The following is a 19,061-nucleotide window of genomic DNA, read 5'->3' as shown; positions in this document are numbered from 1 at the left end:
TATGGACTGTATCATATTGTGCCGTAATGTGCTTTATTGTCCACAGAATAAGCTTTTCTTTAAAGGTAATTGGAGAGTGGGGGAAAACATTCTCCACTGTCGTCTCGATATTTAAATACATTATTTCTGAGATGTGCCCCGGCGTAATGACCCTGTCGGTGTAAAACGTGAGATTTATCTTGGCAGAGGAAATTGATCCATTTCACCTTTGTCTAATGGAAATGTTTTATCCTACCGGGTTGTCTGTGGAAATGGTCCTGGAGATGGTGTGTGTGTGTGTGTGTGTGTGTGTGTGTGTGTGTGTGTGTGTGTGTGTGTGTGTGTGTGTGTGTGTGTGTGTGTGTGTGTGTGTGTGTGTGTGTGTGTGTGTGTGTGTGTGTGTGTGTGTGTGTGTGTGGTTATCTGCTCTATGTAAATGAGTAGCACTGGGAGAGACATTATAAAGAAGTAGAGAGGAGGCCCTGGGAGATACATTATAAAGGAGTAGAGAGGAGGCCCTGGTAGAGACATTATAAAGGAGTAGAGAGGAGGCCCTGGTAGAGACATTATAAAGGAGTAGAGAGGAGGCCCTGGGAGAGACATTATAAAGGAGTAGAGAGGAGGCCCTGGTAGAGACATTATAAAGGAGTAGAGAGGAGGCCCTGGTAGAGACATTATAAAGGAGTAGAGAGAAGGCCCTGGTAGAGACATTATAAAGGGAGTAGAGAGGAGGCCCTGGTAGAGACATTATAAAGGAGTAGAGAGAAGGCCCTGGGAGAGACATTATAAAGGAGTAGAGAGGAGGCCCTGGTAGAGACATTATAAAGGAGTAGAGAGGAGGCCCTGGGAGAGACATTATAAAGGAGTAGAGAGGAGGCCCTGGTAGAGACATTATAAAGGAGTAGAGAGGAGGCCCTGGGAGAGACCTTATAAAGGAGTAGAGAGGAGGCCCTGGGAGAGACCTTATAAAGGAGTAGAGAGGAGGCCCTGGGAGAGACATTATAAAGGAGTAGAGAGGAGGCCCTGGTAGAGACATTATAAAGGAGTAGAGAGGAGGCCCTGGGAGAGACATTATAAAGGAGTAGAGAGGAGGCCCTGGGAGAGACATTATAAAGGAGTAGAGAGGAGGCCCTGGGAGAGACATTATAAAGGAGTAGAGAGGAGGCCCTGGGAGAGACATTATAAAGGAGTAGAGAGGAGGCCCTGGGAGAGACATTATAAAGGGAGTAGAGAGGAGGCCCTGGGAGAGACATTATAAAGGAGTAGAGAGGAGGCCCTGGGAGAGACTTTATAAAGGAGTAGAGAGGAGGCCCTGGGAGAGACCTTATAAAGGAGTAGAGAGGAGGCCCTGGGAGAGACACTATAAAGGAGTAGAGAGGAGGCCCTGGGAGAGACATTATAAAGGAGTAGAGAGGAGGCCCTGGTAGAGACATTATAAAGGAGTAGAGAGGAGGCCCTGGGAGAGACATTATAAAGGAGTAGAGAGGAGGCCCTGGGAGAGACATTATAAAGGAGTAGAGAGGAGGCCCTGGTAGAGACATTATAAAGGAGTAGAGAGGAGGCCCTGGAGAGACATTATAAAGGAGTAGAGAGGAGGCCCTGGGAGAGACATTATAAAGGAGTAGAGAGGAGGCCCTGGGAGAGACATTATAAAGGAGTAGAGAGGAGGCCCTGGTAGAGACATTATAAAGGAGTAGAGAGGAGGCCCTGGGAGAGACATTATAAAGGAGTAGAGAGGAGTCGTTAATCTCAGCCTGGTCAGTCTGGACATAGTGCATAAAGGATTATGCATGTTGTGATGTCAGTTGGTGGGGGGAGAGGGGTGCGTGTGTTTGGAGGGGTGAGTTTGTGTGTGGTTATCTGTTGTATGTTAATGAGAGTGTTGGGGGGGGGTGGCAAGGGGTGGTACGTATGTAGAGATCCATTGGAGACCAATAGATACCAGCAGAGAACAGTAGAGACCAGTAGAGACCAGTAGAGACCAGTAGATACCACTAGAGAGGAGTAGAGACCAGTAGAAACAAGTAGACTCAGTAGAAACCACTAGAGACCAGTAGAGACCAGTAGAGACCAGTAGAGACCAGTAGAAACCAGTAGAAACCAGTAGAAACCAGTAGAGACCACTAGAGACCAGTAGAGACCAGTAGAAACCAGTAGAAACCAGTAGAGACCACTAGAGACCAGTAGAGACCAGTGGAGATAAGTAGAGACCAGTAGAGACCAGTGGAGATCAGTAGAGACCAGTAGAGACCAATTTAAACCAGTATAAACCAGTAGAGACCAGTAGAGACCAGTAGAGACCGGTGGAGACCAGTAGAGACCAGTAGAGACCACTAGACTCAGTAGAGACCAATTTAAACCAGTAGAAACCAGTATAAACCAGTAGAGACCAGTAGAGACCAGTAGAGACCACTAGACACTAGTAGAGACCAGTGGAGACCAGTAGAGACCAGTAGAGACCAGTAGAGACCACTAGACACTAGTGGAGATCAGTGGAGATCAGTAGAGACCAGTAGAGACCAGTAGAGACCACTAGACACTAGTAGAGATCAGTAGAGACCAGTAGAGACCAGTAGACTCTGTAGAGACCAGTAGAGACCAGTAGAGACCAGTAGAGACCAGTAGACTCAGTAGAAACCAGTATAAACCAGTAGAGTCCAGTAGAGACCACTAGACACTAGTAGAGACCAGTAGAGATCAGTAGAGACCAGTAGAGACCAGTAGAGACCAGTAGACTCAGTAGAAACCAGTAGAGACCAGTAGAGACCAGTAGAGACCAGTAGACTCATTAGAAACCAGTAGAGACCAGTAGAGAATCATTAGAGACCAGTAATGATCCCGTAGAGACCAGTCTCTTATATAGTACAGCACATCACATATTTTTCTCTCTCTATCTCTCTATCATTGTGACATCAAATCACATTTTTACTGGTCACATACACATATTTATCAGATGTTATTGCGGGTGTAGCAAAATGTAAAAGTAAAATGTAAAAGTAAAAGAATGGAATTTAGAAATATATAAATATTAGGACGAGCAATGTTGGAGTGGAATTGACTAAAATACAGTATAACACAGTATACATATGAAATGACTAAAACAGTATGTAAACATTATTAAAGTGACCTGTCAAGGTTGTGCGCTACTGGTAAGAAGTCAGGTGTAGGAGAGCAGAGAGTTGTGATCAGGTGCACTTTATTTGGCAGAAGCACAAACAACTGTGTCAAAAACCTCCAGCCAATGGCAAAAGTGAATAAGCACGAAAACACTCACAATAATGCAAATGTATGACAATAAACATACTACGGGTCAAAACACGATACCCGGGAAAAAAAACAGTCTGGTGCCTAACCCGAAACGTAACAAAACAATTCCACACAAAGACATGGGGGGGGAAACAGAGGAATATATATATGCAGTGTGATTAGGGAATGTAAACCAGGTGTGCGGTGAACAAGACAAAACAAATGGAACAATGAAAAATGGAGAGGCGACGGCTAGAAGGCCGGTGACGTCGAACGCCGAACACCGCCCGAACAAGGAGAGGAGCCGACTTCGGCGGAAGTCGTGACATGACCAGTGATGCCAAGTCTTTCAAACTCAGTTTTTCACAATTTCTGACATTTAATCCTAATAAAAATGCCCAGTTTTAGGTCAGTTAGGATCACCACTTCACTTTAAGAATGTGAAATGTCAGAATAATAGTAGAGAGAATTATTTACTTCAGCTTTTATTTCTTTCATCACATTCCCAGTGGGTCAGAAGTTTACCTACACTCAATTAGTATTTGGTAGCATTGCCTTTAAATTGTTTAACTTGGATCAAACGTTTCAGGTAGCCTTCCACAAGCTTCCCACAATAAGTTGGGTGAATTTTGGCCCATTTCTCCTGACAGAGCTGGTGTACCTGAGTCAGGTTTGTAGGCCTCCTTTCTTGCACAGGCTTTTTCAGTTCTGCCAACAAATTTTCTATAGGATTGAGGTCATGGCTTTGTAATGGCCACTCCAGTACCTTGACTTTGTTGTCCTTAAGCCATTTTGCCACAACTTTGGAAGTATGCTTGGGGTCATTGTCCATTTGGAAGACCCATTTGCGACCAAGCTTTAACTTCCTGAATGATGACTTGAGATGTTGCTTCAATATATCCACATAATTTCCTCCCTCATGATGCCATCCATTTTGTGATGGTCCCTCCTGCAGCAAAGCACCCCCACAACATGATGCTGCCACCCCCGTGCTTCACGGTTGGGATGGTGTTCTTCGGCTTGCAAGCCTCCCCTTTTCCTCCAAACATGACGATGGTCATTATGGCCAAATAGTTCCATTTTTGTTTCATCAGACCAGAGGACATTTCTCCAAAAAGTACGATATTTGTCTCCATGTGCAGTTGCAAACCGTAGTCTGGCTTTTTTATGGTGGTTTTGGAGCAGTAGCTTCTTCCTTGCTGAGCAGCCTTTCAGGTTATGTCGATATAGGACTCGTTTTACTGGTCCTTTGCTGTTGTTCTGGGATTGATTTGCACTTTTCGCAACAAAGTACGTTCATCTCTAGGAGACACTCCTTCCTGAGCGGTATGATGGCTGCGTGGTCACATGGTGTTTATACTTGCGTACTATTGTTTGTACAGATGGACGTGGTACCTTCAGGCGTTTGGAAATTGCTCCCAAGGATGAACCAGACTTGTGGAGGTCTACCATTTTTTTTCTGAGGTCTTGGCTGATTTCTTTTGATTTTCCCATGATGTCAAGCAAAGAGCCACTGAGTTTGAAGGTAGGCCTTGAAATATATCCACAGGTACACCTCCAATTGACTCAAATGATGTCAATTAGACGATCAGAAGGTTCTAAAACCATGACATTTTCTGGAATTTTCCAAGCTGTTTAAAGGCACAGTCAAATTAGTGTATGTAAACTTCTGACCCACTGGAATTTTGATACAGTGAGTTATAAGTGAAATAATCTGCCTGTAAACAATTGTTGGAAAAATTACTTGTGTCATGCACAAAGTAGATGTCCTAACCGACTTGCCGTAACTATAGTTTGTTAACAAGAAATTTGTGGAGTGGTTGAAAAACGAGTTTTAATGACTCCAACCTAAGTGTATGTAAACTTCCGACTTCAAATGTATGTACAGCAGCCTCTAAGGTGCAGGGTTGTAAAACCGGATGGTAGCCGGCTAGTGATGGCTATTTAACAGTCTGATGGCCTTGAGATAGAAGCTGTTTTTCAGTCTCTCGGTCCCAGCTTTGATGCTCCTGTACTGACCTCACCTTCTGGATGATAGCGGGGTGAACAGGCAGTGGCTCGGGTGGTTGATGTCCTTGATTATCTTTTTGGCCTTCCTGTGACATCAGGTTGTTGAGAACTTCAATGTTCATTGGTGTCCACATCACCAACAAACTATTATGGTCCAAACACACTAAGACAGTCGTGAACAGGGCACGACAAAGCCTATTCCCCCTCAGGAGACTGCAACGATTTGGCTGGGATCCCCAGATCCTCAAAAGGTTCTACAGCTGCACCATCGAGTGCATCCTGACTGTTTGCTTCACCGCCTGGTATGGCATCTGCTCGGCATCCAACCGCAAGGCACTACAGATGGTAGTGCGTACGGCCCAATACATCACTGGGGCCAAGCTTTTTGCCATACAGGACCTCTACACCAGGAGTTGTCAGAGGAAGGCCCTAAAAATGGATAAAGACTCCAGCCACCCTAGTCATAGACTGTTCTCTCTGCTATCGCACGGCAAGCAATACCGGAGCGCCAAATCTAGGCCCAAAAGGCTTCTTTACAGCTTCTAACCCCAAGCAATAAGACTCTTGAACAGCTAATCAAAGGGCTACCCAGACCTCTCTTTTACGCTGTTGCTACTCTCTGTTTATTATCTATGCATAGTCACTTTAACTCTACCTACATGAACATATTACCTCAACTACCTCCACTAACCGGTGCCCCCACACATTGATTCTGTCCCGGTGCCCCCTGTAAATTATACATTTCAAGCAATTTTGACAGACCAAAAGACTACCACAACCCTCACTACCACAACCCTCACTACCACACCCTCACAACCCTCACAACCACACCCTCACTACCACAACCCTCACAACCCTCACTACCACACCCTCACTACCACAACCCTCACTACCACAACCCTCACTACCACAACCCTCACTATCACAACCCTCACTATCACAACCCTCACTACCACAACCCTCACTACCACACCCTCACAACCCTCACTACCACACCCTCACTACCACAACCCTCACTACCACAACCCTCACTACCACACCCTCACAACCCTCACTACCACACCCTCACTACCCTCACTACCACACCCTCACACCCTCACTACCACAACCCTCACTACCACACCCTCACTACCACAACCCTCACTACCACAACCCTCACTATCACAACCCTCACTATCACAACCCTCACTACCACAACCCTCACTACCACACCCTCACCCACAACCCTCACTACCACAACCATCACTACCACAACCCTCACTACCACAACCCTCACTACCACACCCTCACTACCACACCCTCACTACCACACCCTCACTACCACACCCTCACTACCCTCACTACCACACCCTCACTACCACAACCCTCACTACCACACCCTCACAACCCTCACTACCACACCCTCACTACCACAACCCTCACTACCAACCCTCACAACCCTCACTACCACACCCTCACAACCCTCACTACCACACCCTCACTACCACAACCCTCACTACCACACCCTCACAACCCTCACTACCACACCCTCACTACCACAACCCTCACTACCACACCCTCACAACCCTCACTACCACACCCTCACTACCCCAACCCTCACTACCACACCCTCACAACCCTCACTACCACAACCCTCACTACCCCAACCCTCACTACCACACCCTCACAACCCTCACTACCCCAACCCTCACTACCACACCCTCACTACCCCAACCCTCACTACCACACCCTCACAACCCTCACTACCCCAACCCTCACTACCACACCCTCACAACCACAACCCTCACAACCCTCACTACCACAACCCTCACTACCACACCCTCACTACCACACCCTCACAACCCTCACTATCACAACCCTCACTACCACAACCCTCACTACCCTCACTACCACAACCCTAACTACCACAACCACACCCTCACAACCCTAACCCTCACAACCCTCACTACCACAACCCTCACTACCCTCACTACCACAACCCTCACTACCCTCACTACCACAACCCTCACTACCCCAACCCTCACTACCACACCCTCACAACCCTCACTACCACAACCCTCACTACCACACCCTCACTACCCCAACCCTCACTACCACACCCTCACAACCCTCACTACCCCAACCCTCACTACCACACCCTCACAACCACCCCTCACAACCCTCACTACCACAACCCTCACTACCCCAACCCTCACTACCACACCCTCACAACCCTCACTATCACAACCCTCACTACCCTCACTACCACAACCCTCACTACCACAACCCACACCCTCACAACCACAACCCTCACAACCCTCACTACCACAACCCTCACTACCCTCACTACCACAACCCTCACTACCACAACCCTCACAACCCTCACTACCACACCCTCACAACCCTCACTACCACAACCCTCACTACCCCAACCCTCACTACCACACCCTCACAACCCTCACTACCACAACCCTCACTACCACAACCCTCACTACCCCAACCCTCACTACCACACCCTCACAACCCTCACTACCCCAACCCTCACTACCACACCCTCACAACCACAACCCTCACAACCCTCACTACCACAACCCTCACTACCCCAACCCTCACTACCACACCCTCACAACCCTCACTATCACAACCCTCACTACCACAACCCTCACTACCCTCACTACCACAACCCTCACTACCACAACCACACCCTCACAACCACAACCCTCACAACCCTCACTACCACAACCCTCACTACCCTCACTACCACAACCCTCACTACCACAACCACACCCTCACTCACAACCCTCACTACCACAACCCTCACTACCCCAACCCTCACTACCACACCCTCACAACCCTCACTACCCCAACCCTCACTACCACACCCTCACAACCACAACCCTCACAACCCTCACTACCCCAACCCTCACTACCACACCCTCACAATCCTCACTATCACAACCCTCACTACCACAACCCTCACTACCCTCACTACCACAACCCTCACTACCACAACCACACCCTCACAACCACAACCCTCACAACCCTCACTACCACAACCCTCACTACCCTCACTACCACAACCCTCACTACCACAACCCACACCCTCACAACCACAACCCTCACCAACCCTCACTACCACAACCCTCACTACCCTCACTACCACAACCCTCACTACCACAACCCTCACAACCACACCCTCACAACCCTCACTACCACAACCCTCACTACCACACCCTCACGTCCCCTCATCGGCAGTACCACTGCTTCTCAAGGTCAACCTCCGAACGACAGCATACAGACGCTCACCAACATCCACAACGCCCCCTGTCCAAACCCACCTGCTCACCCCCCTGTCCAGACCCACCTGCTCACACCCCACCTCCAGACCCACCTGCTCACCCCCTTCCAGTCCCACACCTGCTCACCCCCACCTCCAGCCCCACCTGCTCACCCACCTCCAGCCCCACCTGCTCACCCCCACCTCCAGCCCCACCTGCTCACCCCCTGTCCACACCACACCTGCTCACCCCCTGTCCACTCCCACCTGCTCACCCCCCACCTCCAGTCCCACCTGCTCACCCCCACCTCCAGACCCACCGCTCACCCCCCTGTCCAGACCCACCTGCTCACCCCCTGTCCAGACCCACCTGCTCACCCCCTCCTCCAGACCCACCTGCTCACCCCCTGTCCAGACCCACCTGCTCACCCCCACCTCCAGTCCCACCTGCTCACCCCCATCCAGTCCCACCTGCTCACCCCCCTCCAGACCCACCTGCTCACCCCCCTGTCCAGTCCCACCTGCTCACCCCCCTGTCCAGTCCCACCTGCTCACCCCCCCACCTCCAGTCCCACCTGCTCACCCCCCACCTCCAGACCCACCTGCTCACCCCCCTGTCCAGACCCACCTGCTCACCCCCCTGTCCAGTCCCACCTGCTCACCCCCCACCTCCAGTCCCACCTGCTCACCCCCCACCCAGTCCACCTGCTCACCCCCACTCCAGACCCACCTGCTCACCCCCACCTCCAGTCCCACCTGCTCACCCCCACCTCCAGTCCCACCTGCTCACCCCCTGTCCAGACCCACCTGCTCACCCCCCCTGTCCAGTCCCACCTGCTCACCCCCCACCTCCAGTCCCACCTGCTCACCCCCACCTGCCCACCTGCTCACCCCCTGTCCAGACCCACCTGCTCACCTTCCAGACCCACCTGCTCACCCCCACCTCCAGACCCACCTGCTCACCCCCCTGTCCAGTCCCACCTGCTCACCCCCCACCTCCAGTCCCACCTGCTCACCCCCCACCTCCAGACCCACCTGCTCACCCCCCACCTCCAGACCCACCTGCTCACCCCCTCCTCCAGTCCCACCTGCTCACCCCCTGTCCAGTCCCACCTGCTCACCCCCCACCTCCAGTCCCACCTGCTCACCCCCACCTCCAGACCCACCTGCTCACCCCCCACCTCCAGACCCACCTGCTCACCCCCACCTCCAGTCCCACCTGCTCACCCCCCTGTCCAGTCCCACCTGCTCACCTCCCACCTCCAGACCCACCTGCTTACCCCCCACCTCCAGACCCACCTGCTCACCCCCCACCTCCAGACCCACCTGCTCACCCCCTCCTCCAGTCCCACCTGCTCACCCCCACCTCCAGTCCCACCTGCTCACCCCCCACCTCCAGACCCACCTGCTCACCCCCCCCTCCAGTCCCACCTGCTCACCCCCGCCTCCAGTCCCACCTGCTCACCCCCCACCTCCAGACCCACCTGCTCACCCCCCACCTCCAGACCCACCTGCTCACCCCCCCACCTCCAGTCCCACCTGCTCACCCCCTCCTCCAGACCCACCTGCTCACCCCCCACCTCCAGTCCCACCTGCTCACCCCCCCCACCTCCAGACCCACCTGCTCACCCCCCCCACCTCCAGACCCAGCTGCTCACCCCCCACCTCCAGACCCAGCTGCTCACCCCCCCTCCAGACCCACTTGCTCCCCCCCACCTCCAGACCCACCTGTTCACACCCCCCATCTCCAGCACCGGCATCACCTTCCGCCACATGACCTCAAACTGCGCCATTTTGTTTCTCTCCTTTGTCCACACGCACTTTCAACATTCAGATAATAAAGCATTTGACCTTTATCCGTTGTGTTAACAATGGATGATGATTGGTTGATTTACAGTTTTAAGTATTTTGTTTGTTTTTTCCCCCGAGATGACTGACGATAAAAGTATCATCCAAGCTATCAGGTAACTCACTGCACCATCATATGCCGTGTCTTGTAATATGCTTTTCCCTAGCATGTCAGTCAGAAAGCTATGGTGCCCAACAACAAAAAGTGCCTTGAAAAGTCTATCAAGGGAAAAATGAAATGGGGGGCCAAACATATTATATTTCCCACAGGTACTAATGATATGATGGCAATGAGAAGACATGTAGCTACTGCAATGCATCAAGTGGCAGCCAGAGCTGCAGAGAGATGTCCTAACATTAAAATACTTATTACCCTGTTGCCACGTGGAGATGAGCCCTTCCACATTATTCAGAGTAACAACGCTGAGCTGTTTAGAGGAGATGAGCCCTTCCACATTATTCAGAGTAACAACGCTGAGCTGTCTAGAGGAGATGAGCCCTTCCATATTATTCAGAGTAACTACGCTGAGCTGTCTAGAGGAGATGAGCCCTTCCACATTATTCAGAGTAACAACGCTGAGCTGTCTAGAAGCTGTGCTCTCCTGGACAATGTTTACCTAGCAAACCACCGTGACATTCACCCCCAGATGTAGTACCACCGAGTACACTTGAACAAACAGGGTGTCAAGGTGTTGGCTAGGAAACTGAAACACAGCACTGGTACGAAACAAAAACTAAATTAGAGGAACTCTGTCATACAAGATCACGAACTCCAGGCCCCGTCCAGAGAGACCTGCACCACCAGGCCCCATAAAGAGAGACCTGCACCGCCAGGCCCCATCCAGAGAGACCTACACCACCAGGCCCCATCCAGAGAGACCTACACCACCAGGCCCCATCCAGAGAGACCTGCACCACCAGGCCCGATCCAGAGAGACCTGCACCACCAGGCCCCATCCAGAGAGACCTGCACCACCAGGCCCCATCCAGAGAGACCTGCACCGCCAGGCCCCGTCCAGAGAGACCTACACCACCAGGCCCCATCCAGAGAGACCTACACCACCAGGCCCCATCCAGAGAGACCTACACCACCAGGCCCCATAAAGAGAGACCTGCACCGCCAGGCCCCATCCAGAGAGACCTACACCACCAGGCCCGATCCAGAGAGACCTGCACCACCAGGCCCCATCCAGAGAGACCTACACCACCAGGCCCCATCCAGAGAGACCTACACCAGCCCCATCCCGAAACGAAGAGCACCACCAGGCCCCATCCAGAAAGACCTGCACCGCCAGGCCCGATCCAGAGAGACCTGCACCACCAGGCCCTATCCAGAGAGACCTGTACCACCCTACGGAGAAGCCAACACCACCCTGCATCAGGTTCCTTCCAGAGTGGACAGCATGCACCCCTCCCCCAACCCACTACTCTCCATCCTAACAGGACAACATCCCAATCAGAGGAGAGCAACAGTCTACCAAGACAGCTATATATAGAGCTGCAGTTGAGCTAAACCAGACAAACCTTCTACCGAACATTATCTACTCAAAATATTCAGGAATTCCATCTTTGTTATTATCAGAAATAGAATTGTTGGAAATACAACAACAATATGAGTTTAATTTTAGATAAACTACCCAGGAAAGGGTTAACATTAGCTCATAGAATTATATGTGGCCTCAGAAACAAAGTTCATCAGGCTACTAAATTGCTAATCTTAGATAATATGAATATATTAGCCATTTCTGAGACTCACTTAGCCTGTCTGGGTTGGGGGGCAGTATTTTCACAGCCGGATGAAAAACGTACCCAATTTAAACAGGTTACTACTCTGGCCCAGAAACTAGAATATGCATATTATTAGTAGATTTGGATAGAAAACACTCTGAAGTTTCTAAAACTGTTTCAATGATGTCTGTGAGTATAACAGAACTCATATGGCAGGCAAAAACCTGAGAAGAATCCAAGAAGGAAGTGAAAAGTCTGAGAATTGTAGTTCTTCTTTTGATTCTCTATCGAAGCTCCAGTGTCTGTGGGGTGACGGTGCACTTCCTAAGGCTTCCATTGGCTGTCTAAAGCCTTCAGAAAGTGGTTTGAGCTCCTGTCACTGGGCAGATAAGTTACTGAGTGGTCTGCCTGGCAACAAAGGGATTGGATATGCGTGGTCCCGTGAGCGCGCCCCCCCCCTTTTTCTTTTTGAATGAATATGCTATTGTCCGGTTGGAATATTATCGCAATTTTACGTTAAAAATACCATAAATATTGATTTTAAACAGCGTTTGACATGCTTCTAAGTATGGTAATGGAACATTTAGACTTTTCGTCTCTCGTTCCGCGCGCTCGCGCGTTATGCCTTTGGATAAGTGATCTGTACGCACGAACAAAACGGAGGTATTTGGACATAAATATGGATTATTTGGAACAAAAACAACATTTCTTGTGGAAGTAGCAGTCCTGGGAGTGCATTCTGACGAAGATCAGCAAAGGTAATACAATATTTCTATTACTAATTCTGAGTTTAGGTTGCCCCGAATTTGGCGGGTGTCTGAATAGCTCGCCGTGATGGCTGAGCTATGTACTCAGAATATTGAAAAATGTGCTTTCTCCGTAAAGCTAATTTATAATCTGACACAGCGGTTGCATCCAGGGGTAGTCTATCTATAATTCTTAAAATAATTGTTATGTATTTTGTCAACGTTTATGATGAGTATTTTTGTCAATTGATGTGCACATTCACCGGACGTTTTGGTGGGAATACATTTTCTGAATATCACGCGCGAATGTAAAATGCTGTTTTTGGATATAAATATGAACTTTATCGAACAAAACATACATATATTGTGTAACATAATGTCCTAGGAGTGTCATCTGATGAAGATCGTCAAAGGTTAGTGCTTCATTTCGCTGTGTTTTGGGTTTTATTGACACATGTCCTTGCTTTGAAAATGGCTGTGTGATTATTTTTATCTATGTACTCTCCTAACATAATCTAATGTTTTGCTTTCGCTGTAAAGCCTTTTTGAAATCGGACAATGTGGTTAGATTAACGAGAAGTGTATCTTTAAAATGGTGTAAAATAGTCATATGTTTGAGAAAGTTGAATTATGACATTTTGTTGTTTTTGGAATTTTCTGTCCTGATATTTCACTGGCTGTGTCCCACAGGTGGGACGCTACCGTCCCACCTAGCCCATAGAAGTTAGACAGCACCTTTGATGATTACAGCAGTACGAATACAAGGATATAACATCTATAGAAAAGACAGGAATGTCTATGGGAGAGAGAGAGGTGTGTGAGAGAGACAGGGGTGTGTGTGTGAGAGACAGGGGTGTGTGTGAGAGAGAGAGAGGTGTGTGAGAGACAGGTGTGTGTGTGAGAGAGAGAGGTGTGTGAGAGACAGAGGTGTGTGTCTGCCTCATTGCCTGCATCCGTAATGAGTCAGCGGTCAAACGACCTCCACTCATCACTGTCAAACGCTCCCTGAAACACTTCAGCGAGCAAGCCTTTCTAATCGACCTGGCCCGGGTATCCTGGAAGGATATTGACCTCATCCCATCAGTAGAGGATGCCTGTTTTTTTTTTTTAAATGCCTTCCTCACCATCTTAAATAAGCATAAGCCCCATTCAAGAAATTTAGACCAGGAACAGATACAGCCCTTGGTTCTCTCCAGAACTGACTGCCCTTAACCAACACAAAAACAACCTGTGGCGTTCTGCATTAGCGTCGAACAGCCCCCATGATATGCAACTTTTTAGGGAAGTTAGAAACCAATATACACAGGCAGTTAGAAAAGCCAAGGCTAGCTTTTTAAAGCAGAAATTTGCTTCCTGCAACAAAAACTCAAAAAGGTTCTGGGACACTGTAAAGTCCATGGAGAATAAGAACACCTCCTCCCAGCTGCCCACTGCACTGAGGATAGGAAACTCTGTCACCACCGATAAATCCACTATAATTGAACATTTCAATAAGCATTCTTCTACGGCTGGCCATGCTTTCCACCTGGCTACCCCTACCGCGGTCAACAGCACTGCACCCCCCCACAGCTACTCGCCCAAGCCTTCCCCATTTCTCCTTCTCCCAAATCCAGTCAGCTGATGTTCTGAAAGAGCTGCAAAATCTGGACCCCTACAAATCAGCCGGGCTAGACAATCTGGACCCTTTCTTTCTAAAATTATCTCGCGAAATTGTTGCAACCCCTATTACTAGCCTGTTCAACCTCTCTTTCGTGTCGTCTGAGATTCCCAAAGATTGGAAAGCAGCTGCGGTCATCCCCCTCTTCAAAGGGGGGACACTCTTGACCCAAACTGCTACAGACCTATATCTATCCTACCCTGCCTTTCTAAGGTCTTCGAAAGCCAAGTCAACAAACAGATTACCAACCATTTCGAATCCCACCGCACCTTCTCCGCTATGCAATCTGGTTTCAGAGCTGGTCATGGGTGCACCTCAGCCACGCTCAAGGTCTAAACCATATCGTAACCGCCATCGATAAGAAACAATACTGTGCAACCGTATTCATTGATCTGGCCAAGGCTTTCGACTCTGTCAATCACCACATCCTCATCGGCAGACTCAATAGCCTTGGTTTCTCAAATGATTGCCTCGCCTGGTTCACCAACTACTTCTCTGATAGAGTTCAATGTGTCAAATCGGATGGCCTGTTGTCCGGGCCTCTGGCAGTCTCTATGGGGGTGCCACAGGGTTCAATTCTTGGGCCAACTCTTTTTCTCTGTCAACAGCCAGTGGAATCGCGTGGTGCGAAATACAAATACCTCAAAATGCTATAACTTCAATTTCTCAAACATATGACTATTTTACACCATTTTAAAGACAAGACTCTCGTTAATCTAACCACATTGTCCGATTTCAAAAAGGCTTTACAGTGAAAGCAAAACATTAGATTACGTCAGGAGAGTACCCTGCCAAAAATAATCACACAGCCATTTTCAAAGCAAGCATATATGTCACAAAAACCAAAACCACAGCTAAATGCAGCACTAACCTTTGATGATCTTCATCAGATGACACTCCTAGGACATTATGTTATACATGCATGTTTTGTTCATTCAAGTTCATATTTATATCAAAAAACAGCTTTTTACATTAGCATGTGATGTTCAGAACTAGCATACCCACCGCAAACTTCCGGTGAATTTACTAAATTACTCACGATAAACGTTCACAAAATACATAACAATTATTTTAAGAAATATAGATACAGAACTCCTTTATGCAATCGCGGTGTCAGATTTTAAAATAGCTTTTCGGCGAAAGCACATTTTGCAATATTCTGAGTAGATAGCTCGGCCATCACAGGCTAGCTAATTTGACACCCACCAAGTTTGGTGCTCACTAAACTCAGAATTACTATTAGAAAAATGTTATTACCTTTGCTGTTCTTCGTCAGAATGCACTCCCAGGACTTCTACTTCAACAACAAATGTTGTTTTGGTTCCAAATAATCCATAGTTATATTCAAATAGCTCCGTTTTGTTCGTGCGTTCAGGTCACTATCCGAAGTGTGACGCGCGAGCGCATTTCGTGACAAAAAAATTCAAAATATTCCATTACCGTACTTCGAAGCATGTCAAACGCTGTTTAAAATCATTTTTATGCTATTTTTCTCGTAAAATAGCGATAATATTCCAACCGGGCGACGTTGTATTCATTCAAAGGCTGAAAGAAAAAAAAATTGAATTCTCATGAACGCGCATCTCCAGTGTCACTGTCCCCAGCCTGACCACTCACAAAATCTTCTGCTGTTCTTCGCCCAGAGACAGGAGACATGTCATTCCACTTTCTGGCGCCTTCTGAGAGCCAATGGAACCCTTATAAAATGTCACGTTACAGCAGAGATGCTGTATTTTCGATAGAGATGCAACAGAAGGATAACAAATTGTCAGACAGGGCACTTCCTGTATGGAATCTTCTCAGGTTTTGGCCTGCCATATGAGTTATGTTATACTCACAGACACCATTCAAACAGTTTTAGAAACTTTAGAGTGTTTTCTATCCAAATCTACTAATTATATGCATATTCTCGTTTCTGGGCAAGAGTAGTAACCAGTTTAAATCGGGTACGTTTTTTATCCGGCTGTGCAAATACTGCCCCCTAGCCCCAACAGGTTTTAACAACCCTCCAGACGAGCTTCAATGCCATACAACTCTCCTTCCGTGGCCTCCAACTGCTCTTAAATACAAGTAAAACTAAATGCATGCTCTTCAACCGATCGCTGTCTGCACCTGCCCGCCCATCCAGCATCACTACTCTGGACGGTTCTGACTTAGAATATGTGGACAACTACAAATACCTAGGTGTCTGGTTAGACTGTAAACTCTCCTTCCAGACTCACATCAAACATTTCCAATCCAAAGTTAAATCTAGAATTGGCTTCCTAATTCGCAACAAAGCATCCTTCACTCATGCTGCCAAACATACCCTCGTTAAACTGACTATCCTACTGATCCTCGACTTCGGCGATGTCATTTACAAAATAGCCTCCAATACCCTACTCAATAAACTGGATGCAGTCTATCACAGTGCCATCCGTTTTGTCACCAAAGCCCCATATAATACCCACCACTGCGACCTGTACGCTCCCGTTGGCTGGCCCTTGCTTCATACTCGTCGCCAAACCCACTGGCTCCAGGTCATCTACAAGACCCTGCTAGGTAAAGTTTCCCCTTATCTCAGCTCACTGGTCACCATAGCAGCACCCACCTGTAGCACGCGCTCCAGCAGGTATATCTCTCTGGTCACCCCCAAAGCCAATTCCTCCTTTGGCCGTCTCTCCTTCCAGTTCTCTGCTGCCAATGACTGGAACGAACTACAAAAATCTCTGAAACTGGAAACACTTATCTCCCTCACTAGCTTTAAGCACCAGCTGTCAGAGCAGCTCACAGATCACTGCACCTGTACATAGCCCATCTATAATTTAGCCCAAACAACTACCTCTTCCCCTACTGTATTTATTTATTTTGCTCCTTTGCACCCCATTATTTCTATTTCTACTTTGCACTTTCTTCCACTACAAATCTACAATTCCAGTGTTTTGCTTGCTATATTGTATTTACTTTGCCACCATGGCCTTTTTTGCCTTTACCTCCCTTATCTCACCTCATTTGCTCACATTGTATATAGACTTATTTTTCTACTGTATTATTGACTGTATGTTTGTTTTACTCCATGTGTAACTCTGTGTTGTTGTATATGTCGAACTGCTTTGCTTTATCTTGGCCAGGTCGCAATTGTAAATGAGAACTTGTTCTCAACTTACCTACCTGGTTAAATAAAGGTGAAATAAATACAATAAAATGAAGTGTGTGTGAGAGAGAGGTGTGTGTGTGTGTGTGTGTGTGTGAGAGAAGTGTGAGAGAGAGAGAGGTGTGTGAGAGAGAGAGGGGTGAGAGAGGTGTGGGAGAGAGAGAGGGGTGTGTGGGAGAGAGTAGTGTGTGTGTGAGAGATGTGTGTGTATGTGAGAGAGGTGTGTGTGTGAGAGAAATGTGAGAGAGAGAGGTGTATGAGAGAGAGAGGGGTGTGTATGTGAGAGAGGTGTGTGTGTGAGAGAAATGTGAGAAAGAGTGGTGTGTGAGAGAGGGGTGTGTGTGAGAGAAGTGCGAGAGAGAGAGGTGTGTGAGAGAGAGAGGTGTGTGTCAGAGAGGGGTGTGTGTGTGAGAGAGGTGTGTGTGTGAGAGAGAGAGGTGTGTGAGAGAGAGGTGTGTGTGAGAGAGGGGTGTGTGTGTGAGAGAGGTGTGTGTGAGAGAGAGGGGTGTGTGTGTGAGAGAGGTGTGTGTGAGAGAGGGGTGTGTGAGAGAGGGGTGTGTGAGAGAGAGGTGTGTGAGAGAGAGAGGGGTGTGTGTGTGAGAGAAGTGTGAGAGAGAGATGTGTGTGTGTGAGAGAGGTGTGTGAGAGAGAGAGGGGTGTGTGTGTGAGAGATGTGTGTGTGTGAGAGGTGTGTGTATATGAGAGAGATGTGTAGGTGTGAGAGAGAGGTGTGTGAGAGAGAGTGGTGAGAGAGAGGTGTGAGAGAGAGAGGGGCGTGTGTGTGAGAGAAGTATGTGTATGTGAGAGAGGTGTGTGTATGTGAGAGAGGTGTGTGAGAGAGAGGTGTGTGTATGTGAGAGAGGTGTGTGAGAGAGTGGTGTGTCTATGGGCGGGTGGTGTTGCTGTAATATATTTAGAACCGTATTCTTGTAAAGCTCAGAGAGGATCTCATGACAAATGAAGTAGAAGTGCTGTGGATATTTCACAACCGTCCAGCCGTCCAGTCAACACCTTAACAACACCTGAACAACACCTGAACAACACCTGAACAACACCTGAACACCTGAACAACACCTGAACAACACCTGAACAACACCTGAACAACACCTGAACACCTGAACAACACCTGAACAACACCTGAACACCTCCTTAACAACACCTGAGCAACACCTGAGCAACACCTGAACAACACCTGAGCAACACCTGAACAACACCTGAACAACACCTGAACAACACCTGAACACCTCCTTAACAACACCTGAGCAATACCTGAACACCTCCTTAACAACACCTGAGCAACACCTGAACAACACCTGAACAACACCTGAACAACACCTGAGCAACACCTGAGCAACACCTGAACAACACCTGAACACCTCCTTAACAACACCTGAGCAACACCTGAACAACACCTGAGCAACACCTGAACAACACCTGAACAACACCTGAACACCTCCT

General features: G+C 48.4%; 1 protein-coding gene across 1 annotated transcript; it reads left to right on the top strand.

Moving 5' to 3' along the window:
- Positions 1-251: 251 nt before the first annotated feature.
- On the top strand, positions 252-11,835 carry LOC123739278 (extensin-like). Its single transcript, XM_045713712.1, has 7 exons — positions 252-266; positions 8,600-8,824; positions 8,933-9,026; positions 9,114-9,387; positions 9,812-9,941; positions 10,025-10,300; positions 11,116-11,835. The coding sequence occupies exons 1-7, from the start codon at positions 252-254 to the stop codon at positions 11,833-11,835; spliced, it is 1,734 nt and encodes a 577-aa protein (XP_045569668.1).
- The last annotated feature ends 7,226 nt before the right edge of the window (positions 11,836-19,061 follow it).

This window comes from Salmo salar, unplaced genomic scaffold (genome assembly GCF_905237065.1).
Source record: "Salmo salar unplaced genomic scaffold, Ssal_v3.1, whole genome shotgun sequence".
Lineage (NCBI taxonomy): Eukaryota > Metazoa > Chordata > Actinopteri > Salmoniformes > Salmonidae > Salmo > Salmo salar.
The sequence above is the reverse complement of the archived record's forward strand: the minus strand, read 5'-3'. Positions and strand labels throughout refer to the sequence as shown.

Excerpts from the sequence above, each read along its gene's own strand:
- LOC123739278 (XM_045713712.1), top strand. Across the intron at positions 8,825-8,932 it reads GACCCACCGCTCACCCCCCT|TCCCACCTGCTCACCCCCAT; the intron begins GTCCAGACCCAC and ends CCCCACCTCCAG. Across the intron at positions 9,027-9,113 it reads TCCCACCTGCTCACCCCCCT|ACCCACCTGCTCACCCCCCT; the intron begins GTCCAGTCCCAC and ends CCCCCTGTCCAG.